This window comes from Heterodontus francisci, chromosome 19, assembly GCF_036365525.1.
Source record: "Heterodontus francisci isolate sHetFra1 chromosome 19, sHetFra1.hap1, whole genome shotgun sequence".
Classification (NCBI taxonomy): domain Eukaryota; kingdom Metazoa; phylum Chordata; class Chondrichthyes; order Heterodontiformes; family Heterodontidae; genus Heterodontus; species Heterodontus francisci.
Genome location: NC_090389.1, coordinates 16,741,778 through 16,764,772, shown reverse-complemented (window position 1 = coordinate 16,764,772; position 22,995 = coordinate 16,741,778). Strand labels below are relative to the sequence as shown.

Here is a 22,995-nt window from a genome sequence, read left to right as displayed (position 1 = left end):
AGATGAGATGAAACTGTGGAGTAGAACAGCTTTGAGATAAGGTGAGACGGTGCTGCTGGAGAGAGAGGTCCAGTGTGTGCATGTGGCGGCGCACAGCACTGAGTGTGGATCTCAGGATGCGGCGAGAGTAGCAGTCCGAGGAACGTTGTATTGCTCGGAGATACCTGTGATCCTGGGTGGTTTCAAAGCATGATGGGTGAAACTGCAGTTGGAATCCATGTGGAATAAGTCGGAGCCGGAGACAGTCACTGAGGAAGGAGATGTGGCTGTGAAAACGAGTTTTGGTAGATACCTTATCAAACACCAGGAGGGAAATAGAAAGCAATGAAGGTGAACAAGGTAAAAGAGACAAACGAAAATCCCGTCGGAGAGAAGAGCAGAACTTCTTCAATGTAGGCATTTCTGGAAGAGAAGTGGCAGTGAATTTAACACTAAAATAAAAGCAAAATACTGCGGATGCTGGAAATCTGAAACAAAAACAAGAAATGCTGGAATCACTCAGCAGGTCTGGCAGCATCTGTGGAAAGAGAAGCAGAGTTAACGTTTCGGGTCAGTGACCCTTCTTCGGAACTGACAAATATTAGAAAAGTCACAGATTATAAGCAAGTGAGGTGGGGGTTGGGCAAGAGATAACAAAGGAGAAGGTGCAGATTGGACCAGGCCACATAGCTGACCGAAAGGTCACGGAGCCAAGGCAAGCAATATGTTAATGGTGTGTTGAAAGACAAAGCATTAGTACAGATTCGGTGTGAATCTCACTCTCTCCTTCCACGGGCGTCTTCCAAAGCGATGGATGGGGTGGGGGGTGGGGGGGGGGGGCAGCTTGCCGCGAAATATAAAATAATAACGTAGCAAACCTGCTTGAGCTCTTAGAACACGAAAGGTGTATTCTCGTAATTATTATTGGATATGATATAAAGAGAAGCTGTCTGGAAGGTGTTGTCACTGTTTGTTTTGAATGTGCTTGTGCTGTTCACCCCTCGTGTGAGCTTGGTGCTTGCTTCCTAGTAACTGCGCGTGGCGTCCGGTTGCCAGGAGACAGGCTGAGGCCCAGTGAAGCCGCAGAGTTGGAGAGCGACCGAGCCACCGGGATTAATCCAGCATTTGAGGTGGGAATCCCCAATTTATTCGTCTCACTTTTCTCCTCCGCTAATGGCGCTGAATTTTTCTGGTCTGCCCTCTGGTCTCGCCAAAGTCCCCCTGTGTGACTTTCGGCGCCGAGTGTCCGCACAGCCGCTGCCTTCACTTTTCAACCGGGGGAAATCGGCGCCCAGAGTGGCAGCACATCCGCTCAGCGAAAACGCTTCACTTCAAACGGATATCGTCCCGTTTTATTGCTTTTTTTCAATGCTCCCCAGTGCCAAAATATACACAATCTGACTGTGTTTTTCAAATCTACAAATAATACACTGCCTGTGTTTGAATGTAAAGCTTTCTGTTGCAACGGCCGTTACTCCACTTATCAAGGGTTCCTGCTGAGGTGATCGGGACCCTGCTCCAACACACATCAACGCGGGAATTTTACCGGCCCCCAACCAGCGGGCTTCTGGGTGGGGGCGTGGGTGTAAAATTGAGTGGGGGGTGGCGTTTGCAACCCCCTCCTACCCCAGCTGCAATTTTATGCAAGACGGTGGCGGTGAGAAACGGCCCACCCACTCCAGGCCCTTAACTGCCACTTATGGGCCTCCTCCCGCCGTGGTGGGTATTTTACCCTTGGCAGCCGATGGCAAACGCCTCAAGAACCCTGTCTGGTAAAACCAAGCGGCATTCTTGTGGGCTTGTGGAGGTGGGCCCTCCTGATCAGGCACCCTGTGCCCCACAGAGGACAGTCCCCAATGCACAAAACTACCCCCCCTCCCGACCCCTCTTGCCTCACTGGGGCCCGCTTGATTGTCCCCAGAGAGGCCCTAAAAATTTACCTGAGTTCTGGAACTGTCCTTCTCGTTGCCTTCGATGGCTGCGTGTAGTACCAGCAGTGGCCACCCCTCCCATTGATTGGCACCAGCTCCATTAGGCGAGACTCCTGCCTCAAGGAGGTAGAAGGCCCATCCAAGACCAATTACGGGCTTGGGCAGCAGGAATTTCCGGCCTGCCTCCCCAGGCCCGGCGGAGGCGGGCTCGCCACTGACTTTTTGGCTGGCGGTCCTGGCCTCCCGCCCAACTTAAAATTCCGGCCCATGACAATTTTAGCCCTGTTAATTCAGCTTAAGTAAGCCATTGGAAAGAACTGGTTTCCCAATTGACAGGCTTTTTGTAGGAACCTAACAGTAAGGGTTCAGTGTTGCCCATGATGTTGAGATTGAGAATGTTTTGGCTCGTCCAGAACTTGATGGCAGACAACAGACAGTAGCTGTGGCTGGTAGAGCAAAGATAAATTTGAGTATTATTTGGCATGCATTTCGAAACTGACCCAGGATTAACAAATGATGCTACTCAGAAAGTGACGTACCAGTGGTAACCATGTGGGAGTGAGGTCGCAGGTTTGGAAGGTCCTGCTAGGGAGCCTTGATGAGCTGCTGTAGTGCATCTTATAGATGGTACACACTGCTGCCACTGGGCCTCAGTGGTGGAGGAGTGCCAATCAAGTGGGGTCCTTTGTCCTAGATGGTGTTGAGCTTCTTGAGTGTTGTTGGAGTTGCACTCATCCAGGCAAGTGAAGAGTATACCATCACACTCCTGACTTGCGCCTGTAGATGGTGGACAGGCTTTGCGGAGTCAGGAGCTTAATTACTTGCCACAGAATTCCCAGCCTCTGACCTGCTGTTGTCGCCACAGCATTTATGTGGCTGGTCCAGTTCAGTTTCTGGTCAATGGTGACCCCAGGATGTTGATAGTGGGGATTCAGCGATGGTAATCCATTGAACGTCAAGGGGAGATGGTTAGATTCTTCTTGTTGGAGTTGGTCATTGCTTGGCACATGTGTGGTGCAAATATTACTTACCACTTATCAGCCCAAGTCTGGAAGTTGTCTAGGTCTTGCGGCATATGAACATGAGCTGTTTCTATACCTGAGGAGTCGTGAATGGTGCTAAACATTGTGCAATCATCAGTGAACATCCCCACTTCTGACCTCATGATGGAGGGAAGGTCATTGATGAAGCAGTTGAAGATCGTTGGGCCTAGGACACTACCCTGAGGAAGTCCTGCAGTGATGTCCTGGGACTGAGATGATTGACCTCAAACAACCAACAACCATCTTCCTTTGTGCTAAGTATGACTCCAACCAGCCGAGAGTTTTCCCCCGATTTCCATTGACTCCAGTTTTGCTGGGGCTCCTTGATGCCATATTCGGTCAAATGTTGCCTTGATGTCAAGGGCAGTCACTCTCCCCTCACGTCTGGAGTTCAGCTCTTTCGTCCATGTTGAGACATAGGCTGTAATGAGGTCAGGAGTTGAGTGGCCCTTGCAGAACCCAAACTGAGCTTGATAGTACGGTTGACGACCCCTTCCATTAATTTGCTGATGATCGGGAGTCGGGCGGTAAATGGCCGGGTTGGATTTGTCCTGCTTTTTGTGTACCCGACGTATCTGGGCAATTTTCCACATTGCTGGGTAGATGTCAATGTTGTAGCTGTACTGGAACAGCATGGCTAGGGGTGCGGCTAGTTCTGGAGCACAAGTCTTCAGTACCTTTGCCAGAATATTGTCAAGGCACATAGCCTTTGCAGTATCCAGTGCCTTCCGCTGTTTCTTGATATCATGTGGAGTGAATCAGATTGGCTGAAGACTGGCATCTGTGATGCTGGGGAGCTTAGGAGGTGGCCGAGATGGATCATCCACTCAGCACTTCTGGCTGAAGATGGATGCAAATGCTTCAGCCTTGTCTTTTGCACTGATGTGCTGGGCTCCCCCATTGTTTAGGATGGCGATTTTTGTGGAGCCTCCTCCTCCTGTCAGTTGTTTAATTGTTCACCACCATTCACAACTGGATGTGGCAGGACTGCAGAGCTTAGATCTGGTCCATTGATTGTGGGATTGCTTAGCCCTGTCTATTGCATGCTGCCTCTGCTGTTTGGCATGAAGGTAATCCTGTGTTGTAGCTTCGCTAGACTGACACCTCATTTTTAGGTATGTCTGGTGCGGTTCCTGGCATGTTCTGCTGTACTCTTCATTGAACCAGGGTTGCCCGCTCCCCCCCCCCCACCCCCACTACCCCACCAGCTTAATGGTAATGGCAGAGTGTGGGATATACCGGGCCATGAGGTTACACATTGAAGTTCCCCACCCAGAGTACATTTTGTGCCCTTGCTACCCTTAGTGCTTCTTTCAATTGGAGAAGCCCTGATTCATCAGCTGTGGTGGTGGTGGGGCAGTGCAGTAGATGGTAATCAGCAGGAGGTTTCCTTGCCCATGTTTGTTCTGATGCCATGAAATTTCATGGGGGGGTCAATGTTGAGGAGTCCCAGGGCAACTCCATCCCGACTGTATATCACTGTGCCACCACCTCTGTTGGGTCTGTCCTGCCGGTGAGACAGGACATGTCCAGGGATGGTGATGGTGGTGTCTGGGACATTGTCTGAAAGGTATGATTCTGTGAGGATGACTATGTCTGGCTGTTGCTTAACTAGTCTGTGGGACAGCTCTCCCAATTTTGGCACAAGCCCCCAGTTGTCAACACCTGGAAACAATGGAAAGCCCGGGTGGCTCTGCAAAAAAAGACTTTTGGTCTTCGCATATTGGAAAAGGACAAAGGGCTATTGACTTTTGTTTCCCAATACATTTAGCGGTTTTTCTGAAGGGAAACAGGCTGTAAGGAAGAAGACCAGTGGTTGCAGCCTCAGAGCAGGCTGTAAGGAAGACAACCAGCAGTGACAGCCTCAAGGGAGAGAGAGGGAAAACCTGCTCTCAGAAAAAACTGATATAGCAAAAGGCTGTGAAGACATGAACCTATTTTGAAAGTTGAGGTTTGCAGAGATGTAAAAGACCAACAGGAGCACCAGGAATCGCCTTATTCAGGGACATCCAAGTCAAAAGTGCTCAGAGAAGTGAGTGAAGAGGCCTTTAACTTTGAGAAAGGTCTGGGAGATCCAACACATTGCAACTGGGAGGAGTTTGGGACTGTTAACCACAAAGATTTCACCATCAAAGAGGACTGTATAACGAATAAGTATGGTGTGAGGTTTTCAAGTGTTTTAGTAAATAAAGAAAATACCTTTCTCTGTAATTTGGGATGTCAGCCAGTAACAAAGTATTATTTAGCTAATGTGGATTCCTTTTTGTTTAGTTGTAATAAAATTCTTAAGATGTGAAATCTTGCCGTGTAATTCTTTAAATTGGTTTTGAGGTTCATATTTCGTATTTTAACATTAATAGTCTCACTGAGGTCCTAACAAATTGGGGGCTCATCCAGGATACAAATTCAGAGGCTGTAAAACCGGTTCGTTGGAATTTTCCAGTCTTAAATGAACATTTGCTTTTGCTGGGTTCAGTGGGAAATCAAAATGAGTATCATTAATGTACAAGAATTTTTTCAGAGAAAAGATATGACTCTCAGTATTTTGCAGCAGTTGAGAAAGGTCGATTTGGCTGCAATAACAGCACATGTGGGGGTTAGTGTAAGTCCAGGGGCTAGGAAAGCGGAGATAATCCAAGGATTGATTCCTTGCTTGAAGCTGGTAAAAGAAGAGGATGTTTCCATTCGTGTTCAAGTGGAACTAGCCAAATTCGAATTAGAGAAGCTGAGATTGGAAAGAGGAAGAGAGAAAGTAAGAGAAGAAAGGGAAAAGGAAAGAGAGGGAAAAGAGAGAGCCAGGAAAGAGAAAGAGAAAGATGATTACAATTTGACATGAGAAAACTTGAATTTGAAAGAGAAAGGGAAGAAAAAGGAAGAGAACAAGAATCGCATAAATTGACAGACTATGAAGTGAGAATGGAAAAGCTTAGATTATGAGAAAAGGGAGTGGCAGGAAGGTTTTAGGATGAATCTGATTTAACTCCTGGTTTAGATTTGGCAAGGAATATTCGCTTAGTGCGTAAATTCAGTGAGGAAGGAGTTGAAATGTATTTTGTATCTTTTGAAAAAATTGCTACGAAGTTACAATGGCCAAAAAAAGTTGGACAATTTTATTGCACACTCTGTTAGTGGGAAATGTATTAGAGGTATATTCAACACTTTTCAACGAACAGTCAAGTGATTATGAAGTCGTTAAAACTGCAGTTCTCAATGCTTATGAGTTGGTACCAGAGGCTTACAGGCAAAAATTCAGGAGTTTAAAAAAGAAGCATGGCCAGACATTTATGGAATTTGCTAGAGAGGAGGAAATAATATTTGATTGTTGGTATTGGTCCATGAAGATTGAACAAGACTTTAAAAACCTTAGGGAAATAATCCTAATGGAGGAATTTAAAAGTAATGTCCCTCCAGGAATAGGGTCCCACCTAGAAGAACATAAAGTTGGTAAAATAAGGAATGCCACAGAAATGGCAGATGATTACAAATTGACTCACTAGAGAAGTAGTTATAGGCCCCAGTTTGGAAACTTTCAGAAAAGTTGGAAAGATAGGAGGGTGTATAATGAGAAGAAATTTGATTCTAGATTCTAGTAAGAGAAAAGGTAAAGGAAAGGATATAGGCAACCTCAGTGTAAAAAAAACTAGGGTTGAGTCAAAAGGACCAACGTGTTATTTTTGTAATAAAAGAGGGCATATAAAATCAGAATGCTGGAAGTTGAAAGGCAAGCCAATAGCTATGGTAGCTTTACCAAAAGCCTGACTGAAAAGGATGTCCTGATAGGTAGCACTGTTGACAAGCCAGTGGCATTGGTGATGTCGGATAGTGAGCAGAAATGTGCTCCCCTATGTGCTGATGAATTAATTCAGGTCCTTGAATTGTATAGAAGTTTTGTGTTCATGGGTAAGGTGTCCCCATATCTGTCAGATGAGGTATACATGGGCAACTCAGTCATTAATGTTGGCAAAGGATGTAGATTTTCCTTCAAATAGTGCTATGAATGTGAAAATCATAGTGCGGGGCATTGAGGGTAGTTATTTTTCTGTTCCATTGCATAAGGTTGATTTGTAATGTGATTTAGTCACTGGCCCGGTAACAGTGGGAATTGTCCCGGATTTGCATATTGAAGGGGTGAATTTGTTGCTAGGGAATAACTAGCTGGGGAATAAGGTATTGGTGTCACCAGTAGCTTAGGAAAAGGCAGTTGAGGTTGCTGACACTGAAGTTTTGCAGGAGGAATTTCCTGGAATATTCCCAGATTGTGTAGTAACAAGATCCCAGGATCATAAGATTAAAGATGAGGATTCAGTTGTTGTGGAGTTGTTGGTTGGCTGAAGCTTGTTTCAAGGATTTGGATAGGAATGTTGGTGAAAAAGGCTCCAAGGCTAGCAATAGTGATTTGTTTAACAGATCGTTTTTGATTGAGGCACAACAGGCAGACCCTGACTTAAGAGGTTTGTCTCAGATGGCTTGTTCTGTGTTTGAAGCCAAAAAGGTCCCTGAGCACTATTATATTAAGAATGGCATTCTAATGAGAAAGTGGAGATCGCCCCAGAAGCCTGCTGATAAGGATTGGGCTATCGTTCATCAGGTTGTTATTCCCCCGGGGTACGATAGTGAAATTTTGAGAATTGACCATGAGATCCCAGTGACAGGTCATGTGGGTATTCGAAAGACTCAGGCCAGGATAAGACCGCATTTTTATTGGCTAGGCTTGCACAAAGATGCGGTTAAATCTTGCAGAAGTTGTCATACATGTCAGGTAGTTGGGAGGCCACAGCCTTCAATTAAGCCAGTCCCATTAATATCGATACCTGCTTTTGACGAGCCATTTAGTAGGGCTCTTGTGGATTGTGTCGGACCCTTACCCACAACCAAGTCAGGTGACAAGTTTCTCCTAACCATCATCGATTTGTCCACTAGGTTTCCAGAGGCAATACCTTTGAGAAAGATCACAGCGAAAGTTGTGATTGAGGGGTCAATTGAGTTTTCACGAGATATGCTTTGCCAAAAGAAATTCAGTGAGACCAGGGCTCAAATTTCACGTCAGGGGTATTTCAAGAAGTCATGAGTAATTTGGGAGTGAGACAGTTCAAGTCGTCCGCTTATCACCCGCAGTCACAAGGTGCTTTGGAAAGGTATCACCAAACCCTAAAAAGTAAGATAAAGGCTTATTGTTTTAAGTATCCTTATGGTTGGGATAAGGGGATATCATTTTTATTATTTGCCACCAGGGCCAAAACCAAATGAGTCCACTGATTTCAGTCCATTTGTATTGGTCTATGGACATGAGGTTAGGGGGTCCCCTTAAGCTCATTAAGGAGAGAATTTTTAGCACAGGAAGAGGAAACTACCCTCTTAGATTATGTGTCTAAAAGTTTTGGGAGAGACTCACAAAAGCTTGTGAGATGGCCAGAGAACATCTCAAGATTTCTCAGCAAGTGATGAAAACCCAAGCAGATAGAACAGTTAAGGCATGCAGTTTGTAGCCTGGAGACAAGGTGTTAGTTTTGTTGCCATTGCCTGGGGATCCATTGAAAGCTAGGTTCAGTGGACCTTACTTTATTAAGAGGAAATTTAGTGAGGTGAACTATTTGGTTAATACTCCAGACAGATGGAAAAATCAAAGGGTGTGTCACGTGAATATGTTGAAAAGATACTATGACCGTGAACTTTGTCAACCAGCAAATGCATGTGATGGTTCTCCTCCTGCACCATTTCCTGCAGGACACATGATGGGCCTGTGGGAGATTAAAGACGTGAGTTAGAACTGTCACAGTAAGAATGTTTTAGGTGAGCGTTATTCATATGATCATATTTCACTTGCTGCTGACGTCAAGTCAACATGAGTGATTTCTCTCTGCTGTGTGATATTTAATTCTGTCACCAGGTAGCTGGGAGGCCATCATCTCGCTTTCTCTCCATCTCTGATGGCCAGGCACACTGAGACTTGGCTTATCTCCAGCGCCTGCTCCTCTGCAGTTGTCAGTATCAAAATGGCTGGAGGGCCACTCTGGTTTGCTCCCTCTCCCTCATGTCTTGTGCTCTCTTCTCCTGCATAGGGAGAAAGAAGAGACCTATGAGTGAGAGTAATGGATTGTGTTAAATGAATAGACGAACACCATTATTTGAAGGTGATTATAAGGGACAGGTGTGGCATTGCATTAAGATGAGGCTGACTGTCTTTGGTGGATGGTCAGATGGGAACGTGATAAAGTGCATAGACAGAGAGGATTGAGTGCACCTGCGACGTAAGTGTGAAAAGTGATGTGCAGGAGTAGGCTTGTGAGTGCAGAATGAGAGGGTTGGGGTGATATACATGTCAGAATCTAGTTGAGTGTGCCAGTGTACTCATCTCTCCTGCCCTAGCTAAGTCATTAAACCACTTCCAACAGTGTATCCAGGAGTATGGCACCACATGCATGCTGCTAACTTCCTCAGTAATCTCCATCCATGCCTTCTTGCTCTCTGAGACAGGCTACTTCCTCCCAATAGCAGGGTAGAGTATCACCCTGTGGGACCTCACGCAGCACAGCATAAGGTCTAGGGAAGCATCTATGAACCAAGGTGCTGTCATGCTTCATTGGGAATCCATTAGTACAGTTGCTTCCTTATTCCCCGACCTTCACAATCTTTCAACTCTCATCTTCACAGTGTCCCTTTAAATAATTCAATGAATAATTAAATGAAATAGACTCATGTGGGTTGTCATCACTCTCGCTTGCCCTAATTAGTTGGGAAATGCAGAAATCAGATCAAAATGCACTGGCTGAATTAAAAAAAACCATTGAGAGACATGCTGCAGGTACTTCCGTGTTCCCCCACATGCTACTGGGCTCCTAGGCTCCCACCAGGTCAAAAAGTTAAAACTCCCCCATAGAATTTTACAGGCCATTTGATTCATCACACCTGTGCTTAAAGGCCTGCTCGGGTATAAAATTGGGGCCCGACCCGACCCTTTAACTTTTTTTTGCGCCCAACCTGAATATCGCAATAAATTTAATGATGTCAAACATGTTATTGTGCTCTACCTTGTCCAAATGATAATACTTGTGATTCTGTTCATCCGTTCTGGCATCAGGTTATTTTTGCAGATGGAGTTGTGGGGAATCATGGGTGAGCCTGATCCTGTGAGTTCCTGGAGGCAGCACTGTCCAGCCCGACCCGAGCTGAGCCGAGCCTGAATGCTGGACTCGGAATATAGACCCGACCTGAACCCGACACTTGTAGTTGGATCTAATCGGGTTTGGGTCAGGTAGCCAGGCTTTACCTCTGCTGGCTCGCTGAAAGAGCTTCCCATTTAGAGCAATTTCCCTGCCCTTTCCCCATATCCTAATAATTTTTTATTTTTCAAATGTTTATCTATTTGCTCTTTAAAAGCTATTATGGATTTTGCTTCCATCATTGTTTCTGGTAGCATATTCCATGGCCTAAAGGTTATCTGTGTTGAAAAAAAATCTCCTTTTGTACTTTTGGTGATTATCTTAAGTTTATATGTCTCTCGTTACCAACTTAGCAATCAGTGTAAATACTTTTTCCCTATTTACTTTTTAAAAACTCCTTATAATTTCAAATACTTCTCTATTCTAGTGAACAGTATTGAGTGTTAATTGATACAGCTATTACAATATGTAACTGTACTTTGTTTCAGCTTCTAGGTTCTGGTAGAGAATGGAAATGAATAGTAGATCAAGAAAGAAATTAAAATCATCTAAAGCCAACTTACAGGATTCCAAGAATTCTGAAGAGATGTCGGTGGAAAAATACCCTAGTATTAAACCAAGGGGTTTCTATTCAGAGATCCTTGCTTCAGGAGCATCAGCTTTTCTGGGGGTAAGTACCATGAATGCCTATTGCATGGCATGTATGACCAAAACCACCTCTAGTGGTGTTGGGTTCCTATATAATGGGTCTAGAAAACTCCATTAACCCCATCTTATGCCACGCACACTACAGACATCGCAGGACGATTACCTGACGCACTGATGTTTTGTCGGGTTTGTTTATAGTAATGCTCCCTGAAATGTAAGTATCCTGATTCTACTCCAGCTAAGGCAAACTTTGAGTAGACCACGTTATGTTAAAAATCTGGAAACATACTGAGCTGCTTTGATTATACCTTAGGATAAATTTTAGATCTAGCTCAAAATCAAACCCCTGTAAAGAATAGATTATGTTCCATAAACCAGACAATGCTACAACTGTATTTCCTCTACCTATCACACTCCCCTCCCTCCCCAAACCCCTGTGCCAGCAAAATCTCTGCTGCACTCTTTGTGAGATAGGTAAGCAGTTGTCCATGGGGAATAGTGGAGATTGAAGGAAGATGCCAGATCGGAGGAGGCAACCAGATAGTGGGGAAATCATGTTTTGATGCGAGTATGCAATTCTCCTTTTCCTCCCCCTTCACTCCCTTTATCTAGTTTAATGGGCCATGCAACAATTGCAGCCAGGTTTCTGACCTACTGAGGCAAAGCAGCTCTTGTGCCAGCTTCTAAAAAATATAAGAAAGTGACTTGGTGATTGCCCCTCTCTAATTTCTATGGATGATCTATTAGACAAACCTGGACTGTTTTCTTTACTTCCCCATAGTTGCAATTAGCAATCCAGAGTCAGAGTCTGCAGATAGAAACTCATGTTTTGCTATTCTGTGGCATCAAGCATTGGCACTACATGTTACATGAGGGACAAGCAATAATGATACATTGCCTATTTTCTGGATAATTAAATTCTATGGTTGAAACATTTCCCTTTTATAGAATCATGCAGTCATGGAATGATACAGCATAGAGATCCTGTGCTGGCTCTTTGAAAGAGCTAGTCAATTAGTCCCACAGCCTGCGCTTTCCCCACTGTCTTGCAAATGTTTCCACTTCATGTATTTATCCAATTCCCTTTTCAAAGTTATTTCTGAATCTGCTTCCAGATTTTCTTTTTAGGCAGGGCATTCCAAATCGTAACAATTCACTGCATAAAAAGTGTTTTCCTCATGTTGCCTCTGGTTCTTTAGTCAGTTCCCTCAAATGTGTGTCCTCTGGTTACCAACCCTTCCGCCACTGGAAGCTGTTTCTCCCTAATTTCTCTATCAAAACCCTTCATGATTTTGAAAAGCCCTATCAAATCTCCCTTTAACTTTCTCTGCTCTAAGGAGAACACCCAAGCTTAACTGAAATCTTTCCACCCTAGTACCATTCCAGTAAATCTTCTTTGCACCCTCTCCACAACCTTGGCATGCCTCCTACTAAACATGCTGGCCAGAATTAGCCATAGTATTCCCGCTGGAGGCTAACCAGTCTTTTATGAAGGTTTAGCAGAGCCTCCTAGGTTCTGTACTCTGTGCCTCTATTAATAAAGCCAAGGATCCTGTTTGCCTTTTTAAAAGCCTTCTCAACTTGTCCTACCACCTTCAAAGACTTGTGCATACATACACTTTCAAGTCTCTCTGTTCCTGCACCCCCTTTAAAATTGTACCATTTAGTTTATTTTGCCTCTCCTCATTGTTCCTACCAAAATGTATTACCACACTTCTCGGTGTTATAATTCATTTACCATGTGTCTGTACTTTTCACCATTTTGTCCATGCCGCCCTGAAGTCTGTTACTATCCGCCCCATTGTTTACCACATTTCCAAGATTTGTGTCATTTGCAAAGGTTGGAATTATGTCCTGGATATGATGTGCATTATAGTCTCTAGATTTGGGATTTAATCAGCTAAATAAAAATGGAAAATGGGAAGTGATAGTCAATTAAAAACTCCATTTGGAAATAAAAATCAGACAGAGTTTAAAATGGGCTACCAATTTGCTATGGCCCATTTTGCACTACTGACCAAGCCAAAGTTATACCCATTCTCCCAGATAATGGTTTGCAATGCTTCTGTCTGGAGATACCCGCTTCAGTGCTTGGACAACATATACAGATCTTAGTACAGTTCTTATTCTGTTTCTCTCTTTACAGATGCTGACTGACCTGTTGAGTATTTCCTGCATTTTCTATTTTTATTACAGTTCTTAAGAAAGACTTTGAGTATAATAGCATGCTATTTTAATTTTCTTAGAATGTTCACGAAGGTCCTGAGATAATACGGCACTTGCTAAATCAGTCAGGCCAGCAACACTACACTCCTGAAGGTAAGTACCTATTGATTGCAACTTAAATGGAAATAAAAATTGGGAGAGAAGTCAAGCAGAGTGCTGACTCGCTATCACGTATTTTACATTGCCACCAGCAATATGCTGCTGTGGGTCCTGCCGCCCGCCGGCTTTCGGCCATGGTGGCGGGACTTCCAGGTTAGTGGCAAAATGCAGCCGAATGCTTCAGGTTGATAACATTGTGACAAAAGGGAACATTTTCTGTTTTTGTCTCATTTCTAGAATTTGTTTTGCTTCCAGAAGTTGGTCAATATATTTCCTCTGTAGAGGCCATTCTGTTCTCTGTTGGACTGGATATGTTGCAGTTTGCTTATTTGCGCCTACTGATACTTACATCCTAATTTCAGTCTCTGCCTTCCGTGGGCCTGACAACATTTTAACACATCTGGAATCACAAATATATGGATCAAGTACCGAATTGCAGACAAGGACAGATTTTACATTGAGATCCTTTGAACCAAAGGTGCAAGTTCCATTTCAAGTTGCTCCAGGACAGCGTCCTCGCAAACTTGAGATTGAAAGGTAATACCTTCCACTTCTATCTCCTTCTGAAAATCCACAAACAGGAGTGTCCTGGAAGACCCATTGTTTCAGCCTGTGCTTGCCCCACTGAACTTATTTCTTCCTATCTTGTCTCTGTCTTTTCCCCCCTGGTCCAGCCTCTTCCCACCTACATCCGTGACTCTTCTGACGCCCTACGCCATTTTGACAATTTCCAGTTTCCTGGTCCTAACTGCCTCCTCTTCACTATGGACGTCCAATCTCTCTACACCGCCACCCCCCACCAGGGTGGTTTGAAGGCTCTCCGCTTTTTCCTTGAACGGAGGCCCAACCAGTCCCCATCCACCACCACCCTCCTCCACCTGGCTGAACTTGTTCTCACATTGAACAACTTCTCGTTCACCTCCACTCACTTGCTTCAAGTAAAAAGTTTTGCTATGGGTACCTACATGGGTCCTTATGTCTGTCTTTTTGTGGGATATGTTGAACATTCCTTGTTCCAGTCCTATTCAGGCCTCCTCCCCCTCTTTTTCCAGTACATTGATGACTGTATTGGTGCTGTTTCCTGTTCTCGCCCTGAACTGGAAAACTTTATCAACTTTGCTTCCAATTTCCACCCTTCTCGCACCCTTTACATGGTCCATCTCCGACACTTCCCTTCCCTTCCTCGACCTGTCTCCATCATTGGGGATAGGCTGTCCACTTATATTCATTATAAGCCCACTGACTCTCACAGCTACCTCGACGACACTTCTTCACATCCTGCCTCCTGTAAGGACTCCATTCCATTCTCCCAGTTTCTCAGTCTCTGACGCATCTGCTCTGATGATGCAACCTTCCACAACAGCGCTTCTGATATGTCCTCCTTTTTCCTCAACCGAGGATTCCCTCCCCCGCTGTGGTTGATGGGGTCCTCAACCGTGTCTGGCCTATTTCCCGCACCTCTGCCTCACCCCTTCCCCTTCCCTCCCAGAACCGCGACAGGGTTCCCCTTGTCCTCACCTTCCACCCCACCAGCCTCCACATCCAAAGGATCATGCTCCGCCATTTCCGCCACCTCCAGCGTGATGCCACCATCAAACGCATCTTCCCCTCCCCGCCCCTGTCAGCATTCTGAAGGGATCATTCCCTCTGCGACACCCTGGTCCACTCCTCCATAACCCCTGACACCTCGTCCCCTTCCCATGCAACCGCAGGAGGTGTAATACCTGCCCTTTTACCTCTTCTCTCCTCACTACCCAAGGCCCCAAACACTCCTTCCAGGTGAAGCAGCGATTTACTTGTACTTCTTTCAATTCAGTACTGTATTCTAAAGGCCTGCTCGGGTCTGCAAAAAAAAACTCGACCCGAGCCCAACAGAACCACATCTGACCCAAGCCTGACCCGGCCCGAGTCCTACCTTTTTTTCCCGCGCCTGACCCGACCCGACCTGACCCGACCCGACCATCAGTTAACTTACCTTCCGTTTTTCACTTTGTTGCTGATTTGCACGAGCTTAAAATACCTGTAACAGAACCACCTTTCCAGTCCAAAAATTAAATTAACAGTGCAGCTACTTACCTGTGATAGAGCGTGTCTGACCCAACCCGAACCCGACACATGTCATTGGGTTCGGGTCGGGTAGCAGGCCTTTACTGTTATTTACTGCTCACAATGCGGTCTCCTCTACATTGGGGAGACCAAACGCAGATTGGGTGACCGCTTTGCGGAACACCTCCGCTCAGTCTGAAAACATGAACCTGAGCTTCCAGTCATTTGCCATTTCAACACACCCCACTGTTTTCATGCCCATATCTCTGTCCTGAGCTTGCTGTCGTGTTCCAGTGAACATCAATGCAAGCTCAAGGAACAGCACCTCATTTACTGATTGGGCACTCTGAAGCCTACTGAACTGAACATTGAGTTCAATAATTTCAGAGCATGACTGCACCCCCCTCCCCCCCACCCACTTTTTTATTTCTAGTTTTATTTTTATTTTATTTTAGTTTGTATCATCATTCAATTTTTTTTTACCATGTGCCTGCCCACTGTTTTTTTCTTGTTTGTGCTTTTGGCTCGGGCTGTTCATTATTCTGTCATTTAACACCCTCTTTGTCTTTCACCCCACCATTAACACATTCTTTGCCTTTGCCATGACCTCCTTGTCAGTTATTCTCTGTGACCCTCTGTCTGATCAACACCTTACCTTTTATTCTGTTTTCCCCCACCCCCGCTTTATTTGTTTAAAACCTATTACATCTCTAAACTTTGCCAGTTCTGACGAAAGGTCACTGACCTGAAATGTTAACTCTGCTTCTCGCTCCACAGATGCTGCCTGACCTGCTGAGTATTTCCATCACTTTTTGTTTTTATTCCACTTCAATTGTTGTGTATCCTTTAATAAAACTTTAGATAGGCGGCAGCAGGCTACTGTTGGTAAATTTTTTTATCATGTTGACACAATAAATGTTGAACATTCACTATGCCAGCATGATGAAATGTGGGTGACAGATGTAAAACCAACACAAAATCTAGGCTACTATTCAGTGACCTAAAGGGGCTCCTTCTAAGGTTACTGTAAATACTGGTTGGATGTTAATATTATCGAACAATCTGTAACTACACCCTTAAATGATCACATCTAAACTGGGATTTTCTGCTTGAGTGCTCCCCAACCTCCAACTTTCTGCCTATTAATTGTGGCTTAAATTATAACAGTCTCGCCTCTGAGTCAAAGGATTGTAGTTTCAAGTCCCACTCCAGGACTTGAGCACAAAAGTCTAGCCTGACACTCCAGTGCAGTAAAAAGGGAGTGCTGCACTGTCAGAGATGTTGTCTTTTGGATGAGATGTTAAACTAAGGCCCTGCTCGTCTCTCTGTGATGTAAAAAATCCTGTAGCACTATTTTGAAGAAGAGCAGGGGAGTTGTCCCTGGTGTCCTAACCAATATTGATCCCTCAATCAAACATCATAAAAACAGATTATGGTCATTATCATATTGCTGTTTCTGGGAGCTTGCTGTGGACAGATAATTACAATATTGTCTACACTTCAAAAGTACTTCATTGGCTGTAAAGCTCTTTGGGAAGTCCTGAAGTTGTGAAAGGCCTTATATAAATGCAAGTCTTTCTTTTCTTTCTTAATTGGCAGAAAATCAGAAGGTGTGGGGCACAGAGCAGAATATCCCTGCCTTAACATTCAACACCAAATAATATTTATATACCATCATACACATGACATGATGCCTCAAGACAGTTTATCAAAGAAACAATGGACACTAAGCAGGAAGTAGGAGTCATGTTAGGACAAGAAACCAAAAACATTATCAAAAAAGTAATTTTTGAGGAGGCTTTTGAAGGAGGGAAGAAAGATAGTGAGGCAAGGAGAGTGACTAAATCGTTGCAACCTTTTCTTTCCCCTACTTTTCCTAAGCTGGAGGCCAGATGTTTAGCTTACTTGGCAATAGTCTATAAAAGTTAGATTGACACCAGGGACCAGACATCGGGACTGGTCACTTCTAAATGGATGATTCCTTGTTTGAATATCTAAGTATAGAATCTATTCATCTATGAATTGTGCCCATGGCTTTAGGCATAGAGGTTCTTTATTATGTTATGATTTGATTCAGTAAAGGTGTTTAATGTTCTATAATTCTTGGTTTCCTACAGACGAAGACGACAGTACCAGAGTCATAATCTTAAACAGTTGCTTAAGATGGAAGGAATTAATTCAGACAAGTTGATGCCACGTCATTCTGGACCAGAAAAGAATCGTGCCAAGAGTGGGAAGAATGCAGCACAATTCACCGTATACCTTCCTTTAGAGGTGTGGTACAGATCTCTCCAGAGTCAGATATTAGTGATAATAGCAGATAAATGGCTAATGTATTTAGAATACAATCCTCTTACTATTGATTTAATGGAGGCATCAGTCCATGTATTTTAAATCTGGTCAACATTTCTGTTAAAATTGCGATCAGAGCAATATTTTGTGAATGCGTTTAAATGCTCAACACGAGTATCGGTGATGGTATTTTCTAAAATTGTGCATATATATTTTATTACAAAATGTGTAATAATGAAGGAAACTGAACTGCTTTTTATCTTGTGCTGAACAAGTTGAGGAATGTCATCGTTGAGAATAGAACACCTTGCATCATGTGCACCCAGTATCAACATCATTTTCCTGGCTGATTAACCGTAGCTGCCGAGTAAAGTTCCTCCCGTTCTCTCCCAACAGCATGCCTTATCCCCAAAGGAATACACTTAACTGAACCACTTATGGACAGTAGTCAATAGGAATTGGATTGAAACTGGCCCAGCTCATTTTGCATCGGCTGTTAAAGCCAATAGAGAGAGCAGACTTTCTCCCCCAACAGTCTGAACAGGATTTGAACAAAGGTTCCTTTGTAATGCTCAAATCCTTCAAACTTAATCCACCCTGACCTGAAATACAGTAAGATACCAGCATATGAATTAACTTTGGTATGAAATATAAACACTTCATATATGTCATAAAGAATAGAAGAGGACTGCCAGAGATACTTGCTCACAGCTATATCCCACAGGTGTTGGCCAACATCTATCTCAAACCATTACCACCAAAAACATTTTGGTGTCAAGAGAGAGTTTGCATTTATATAGTAGCTTTCAAAACTTCTCACTGACACAAAGTGCTTTACAGTCAATTAATTAATTGCTTTGCAGATATAATCACTTACTCTGAAGGCAAATACAGTAACCAGTTTGTGCACAGCTCGGTCCCACAAATAGCAATAAATGACCAGTTAATCTGTTTTACTGATGATAATTGTTGGCCAAGACACTGGGAGAGCTCCCTCTCTTCAAATATTGCTAGAGAAGGATTTTTAACATTAACACCTTAAGGCTTAACACCTCTGACAGTGCAGCACACCCTCAGTAATATATTGGAGTTTCAGTTGAGATTTTAAGCTCAAATTCTTGGAATGGCTTTGAACTGAAAGTCTTCTGATCCAGAGGTGAAAGTGCTATTGACTGAGCCAACAACAGTGCGCAGAGCAATTGCTAGCCTTTTGTGCCAATTAGAAGCAGTTTTGTGCTTTGGGCTCATCTTCACTAGGAATTGAATTGATATGGTCCAAAATCTGACATGGCACTTTTACAGCCAGCAATTACAGCAGGTATTATGTCATCAGTCTGGCTGGACTTGAACCCAGGTCCTAGCACTAAAAGGCCTACATCTAACTCACTGCACCAACAATAAATAGGAAAGTACAAATGAGAAAAGGATGATCAGCCTGTTCAAACTGTCCTGTTGTGTGTATTATAATTTTTGTTTCCAATGTATACGAATGCCAAGCTGGTAGTGCAAGGAGAATTCTCTACTGCTTGTAGAATCAGGAATCTAATCCCTTTTTGAATCCTTTAGCTAAATTCAGTTTTGTTTCACCAGGTGGCAGTTTATACTAAAATTTAACAAGCTAATCATTCATTTAACTTGTGGTTTCCGTAATTTGTGTTTGTTGATTCTGCTCAAAATGTTTCTCTACGTTTACCATATTCTCTTCACGAAATGTTTTTAAAACTTTGGTCATGCCTATTCTTTATTTATTCAGCGAGAATAGTGTTAACTTCCACAGCTTCTCTTCATAGCACAGCTATCTAAAAATCAGGAGCATTCGTATTGATCCTCTTTGAGCCTTTCTCTTCATGTGGATAGTGACCAAAATGGAACATATTACTCTCACCATTGCTTTCTGCAGTGCCAGTATCATTTGGAGTGGTACTCTGTTGACCAGAGTTGTCCAACATATGGCTCACGGGCTAGAATCCGGCCGCTAAAGGTTCCCATCCGGCTTGCGGATGTATTTCAGAGATGAGAAATTTTCCATTGTCTTTTTCTTTCAGACCAGCTTTTTAATAAAATCGCAATTTTCTGGTGGGTTCCGACTTTTTTATTTAAAAGCATGCTGGAAACACACACATCTGTCAGAAGTTGGGAAACCACTGTTCCCAATGTCAGCACCGGTCAGCTGTGAAACTGACAGTGCGATTTTTTAAAAAACTGACCAACTACAAAGCTGCTGTGCTGAGCGCTCCTGCTCCCTGCAACTGTCAGAGAACGAGAGAGAGAGGGGGGCAGAGAGAGAAAGGGGGGACAAAGAGAGGGGGGGACTCAGAACGAGGATGAGGGGGGGAACGCAGAGAGGGGGAAACAAAGAGAGAGAGGGAGAGTGAGTGATCAAGATCATTCCTGACAGATGGAAATCTGTCCAGAATACTCCACATGGCGACAACAAGTGTGTAGGCAAACATTGACTATCTGTGCAAGCAAAAAAATGCCAGGTATCTCACTAAATCTGTGTCCAACGAAGTGATGAAAAAGTAAGTTGATAAATTAATCTTCTCATTTAAAGCTTCTTGCCTAAACTGCACATTTGCTGTTGTTTTGATTAATAGTAAGATTAATTTTGAATGCCTTTATCTTTCCAAAATTGGCTTACCAGCCCTCTATGTAAGACAAAAATTGTAATGTGGCCCCATGCGAAAAGGTTGGACAACCCTGCTATACACCTACCTTTCCTGTTTATCTCAGAAATTGCTGTTACACAATGTGAGAATACTGTTCAATGTTTGGTTATTTATCACACCACTGCCAAATCCTTTTCAACAGCATGGGTGATGAATGCTGGACTCGCTGGCTGAGTGAAAACAGTGCTAGGTATTCTCATTCCAGATAATGAACTGGATAAGAAATTGAGAAACGTCTTCTCAATTAAAGTTAGCAGTTTCAAGGGCTGGACGATTGGAAAGTGACTACTGTTAACCCTGTGCTATTGATATATAATGGATGCTGTAATGTTATGGTGGATTAAAATAGGAAAGATAATTGGTGCATAACAGCCATTTCCTTATTTGCCAAAAATTAATATAGAATTAGAAAAATATGCAAGAGCAATCTACTAGCTCAAGGCTGCCTGTCGTTCAGAATTACCTGCCTTGATCTGCAAAGTTTTGTCTGTTCTCTGTTGGTATCAGAGACACAATTACCTGTAAAGGTGAGGCATTCCTTCTTGTGGGATTGGGGAAACTGGGATTATTTGACTCCTTCTGTTGATTAAATTGTCTAATTTTGCTTTATAACACTCCTGAGAAGCACCTTGGGACATTTTATTAAGTTAAAGGCACTATATAAAGATAAGTTGTTGTTGTTAAATTGCATCTTTGGTTGACTAGTTTTGGAGCAGCATTGAGGCTGTGGAGCAGTCTGTGTTTTAAGTGCCCCAGATGGAGGAAAATTAAATAGAGTGTATTATGCAAAGGGAGAAGATGGGGAGAAATAGTGTAGTCATTTGTTGTGTTGAATATGAGATTCTTTTTAATAAATTTGTCATCCTGTACCACACACTATCATGATAAAAATGATGGATGAGCTTCACCTATGTTATACTGAAACTAGCTGATGCAAAGTGTACAAATGCGATGTTGGGGTGCTGTTCCTTGAGGACTGTTTCTCTCATTTTAGGGGGGAAATGTATGGGTCTTTTTCCCTCAACTGCCCATAATGGCAGAGTTAAGATGGGGACTGACCAAGTAGAACATCACAAGCAAAAACTCATGTTAGTTTTAGTTTAGTTTAGAGATACAGCACTAAAACAGGCCCTTCGGCCCACCAAGTCTGTGCCGACCATCAACCACCCATTTATACTAATCCTACACTAATCCCATATTCCTACGACATCCCCATATTTCCCTACCACCTACCTAAACTAGGGGCAATTGCTAATGGCCAATTTACCTATCAACCTGCAAGTCTTTTGGCTTGTGGGAGGAAACCGGAGCACCCGGAGAAAACCCACGCAGACACAGGGAGAACTTGCAAACTCCACACAGGCAGTACCCAGAATTGAACCCGGGTCACTGGAGCTGTGAGGCTGCGGTGCTAACCACTGCGCCACTGTGCCGCCCCATGATTCAATGATGTGATGCTTAACATACTGCATCATCAGGCTGCCTTCAGAATTTATTATTTTGAAAAGGTAGAGCCCAGTATATCAATATCCTGCATTACTGGCTACTAAGATTGCAGTTAATATCTATAATTCCCAACATGCTGAGTCCCAAATATACACTAGTTTTTGGTGAGAAAGAAACAGAAAACCATAGGGTAAGTCAAGCATGCCTATCTGGTGAGTGATTGCACAGTATTGAGAGAAGCCTGGGAGAAAATCACCTACCTATCCTCTTGACCCTAGGAATGGTTATCGGGCAGCGGGGAGGTAGGGTTCGTGGAGGGATAGGAACTGTATATAAAAAAGTAACAATCTGTTGGTGTTTTAGGTCTTTGAGCCACAACCGATAAGCAGTGGAAATTAAATGATAGCGGCTGCGAATAATATTGCACACAGTATATCCCTGACATCAAGTGGGTTGGGTAGGACATTTGCTGAATAGAGATTATCCAGTTCATGTGAGGGAGGAAAAATCGATACTAGTTGAACCACTCTTTTTCTGTTGTTTAGGGGCCAGTTGAAAAGTAGCATTGGCATGGTCCTGGGAGCAAGTAGTTGACCCAAACTTTTAGTTAGGTTATCTGTGTTGGATGGGGTATTAACAATGGGGTAACACTTGAAAGGAAACAAAATGGAGACAAAAAAGTTAAAGGGGCCAGTTTGCCTGACTTTTACCCCTGTTTCTGGCAACCTTCTTCAATTTCCAGAATGCAAGGGTGCACCAAAAAACTTGCAGTGGGTCTTTTTTTTAATTTGTTACTGGGATGTGGGTATTGCTGGCAAAACCAGCATTTATTGTCCATGCCTAATTGCCTTTGAGAAAGTGGTGGTGAGACGCCTTCTTGAACTGCTGCTGTCAGTACGTTGAAGGTGCTGTCACAGTGTTGTTAGGTAGGGAGTTTGAGGATTTTGATCCTGAGGCATTGAATGAACGGTGATATGTTTCAAAGTCAGGGTAGTATGTGACCTGGAGGGGAATTTGGAGGTGGTGGTGCTGCCATCAGTCTCCAGTCCTTGTCCTTCTAGGTAGTAGAGGCCCCGGGATTGAGAAATGCATTCGAAGGAGCCTTGGCAAGTTGCTGCAGTCCATCTTGTAGATGGTACGCACTGCAGTCATCATGTAAAGGTCTGAAGTGATTGAATGTTTAAGGTGGTGGATGGGGCGCCAATCAAGCAGACTGCTTTGGCCTGGAGAGTGTTGAACTACTTGAGTGTTGTTGGAGCTGCTCTCCTAGGATCATCGGGTGATACATCTCAAAAGAAGGCCATTTGACCCATCATGCCTGTGCCAGCTCTTTGAGAGAGCTATTCAGTTAATCCTACCCGCCTGCCCTTTCCACAAAGTACTGCAAGTTTTCCCCTTAAAGCATTTATCCAAATTCCTTTTGAAAATTATGACTGAATCTGCTTCCACCCTTTCA

The 22,995-nt window shown here is 43.6% G+C and overlaps 1 protein-coding gene across 1 annotated transcript in view; it reads left to right on the top strand.

Moving 5' to 3' along the window:
• Nucleotides 1–1,022: 1,022 nt before the first annotated feature.
• The window catches only part of dnah1 (dynein, axonemal, heavy chain 1), a 697,254-nt gene continuing 675,281 nt past the window's right edge, over nucleotides 1,023–22,995 (top strand). Inside the window, exons 1-5 of the mRNA XM_068051405.1 lie at nucleotides 1,023–1,109; nucleotides 10,602–10,783; nucleotides 13,008–13,080; nucleotides 13,449–13,623; nucleotides 17,250–17,406. Of these exons, the coding sequence (XP_067907506.1) occupies nucleotides 10,622–10,783; nucleotides 13,008–13,080; nucleotides 13,449–13,623; nucleotides 17,250–17,406 (567 nt within the window). The 5' untranslated portion in view covers nucleotides 1,023–1,109; nucleotides 10,602–10,621. The remainder of the gene's footprint in view (nucleotides 1,110–10,601; nucleotides 10,784–13,007; nucleotides 13,081–13,448; nucleotides 13,624–17,249; nucleotides 17,407–22,995) is intronic.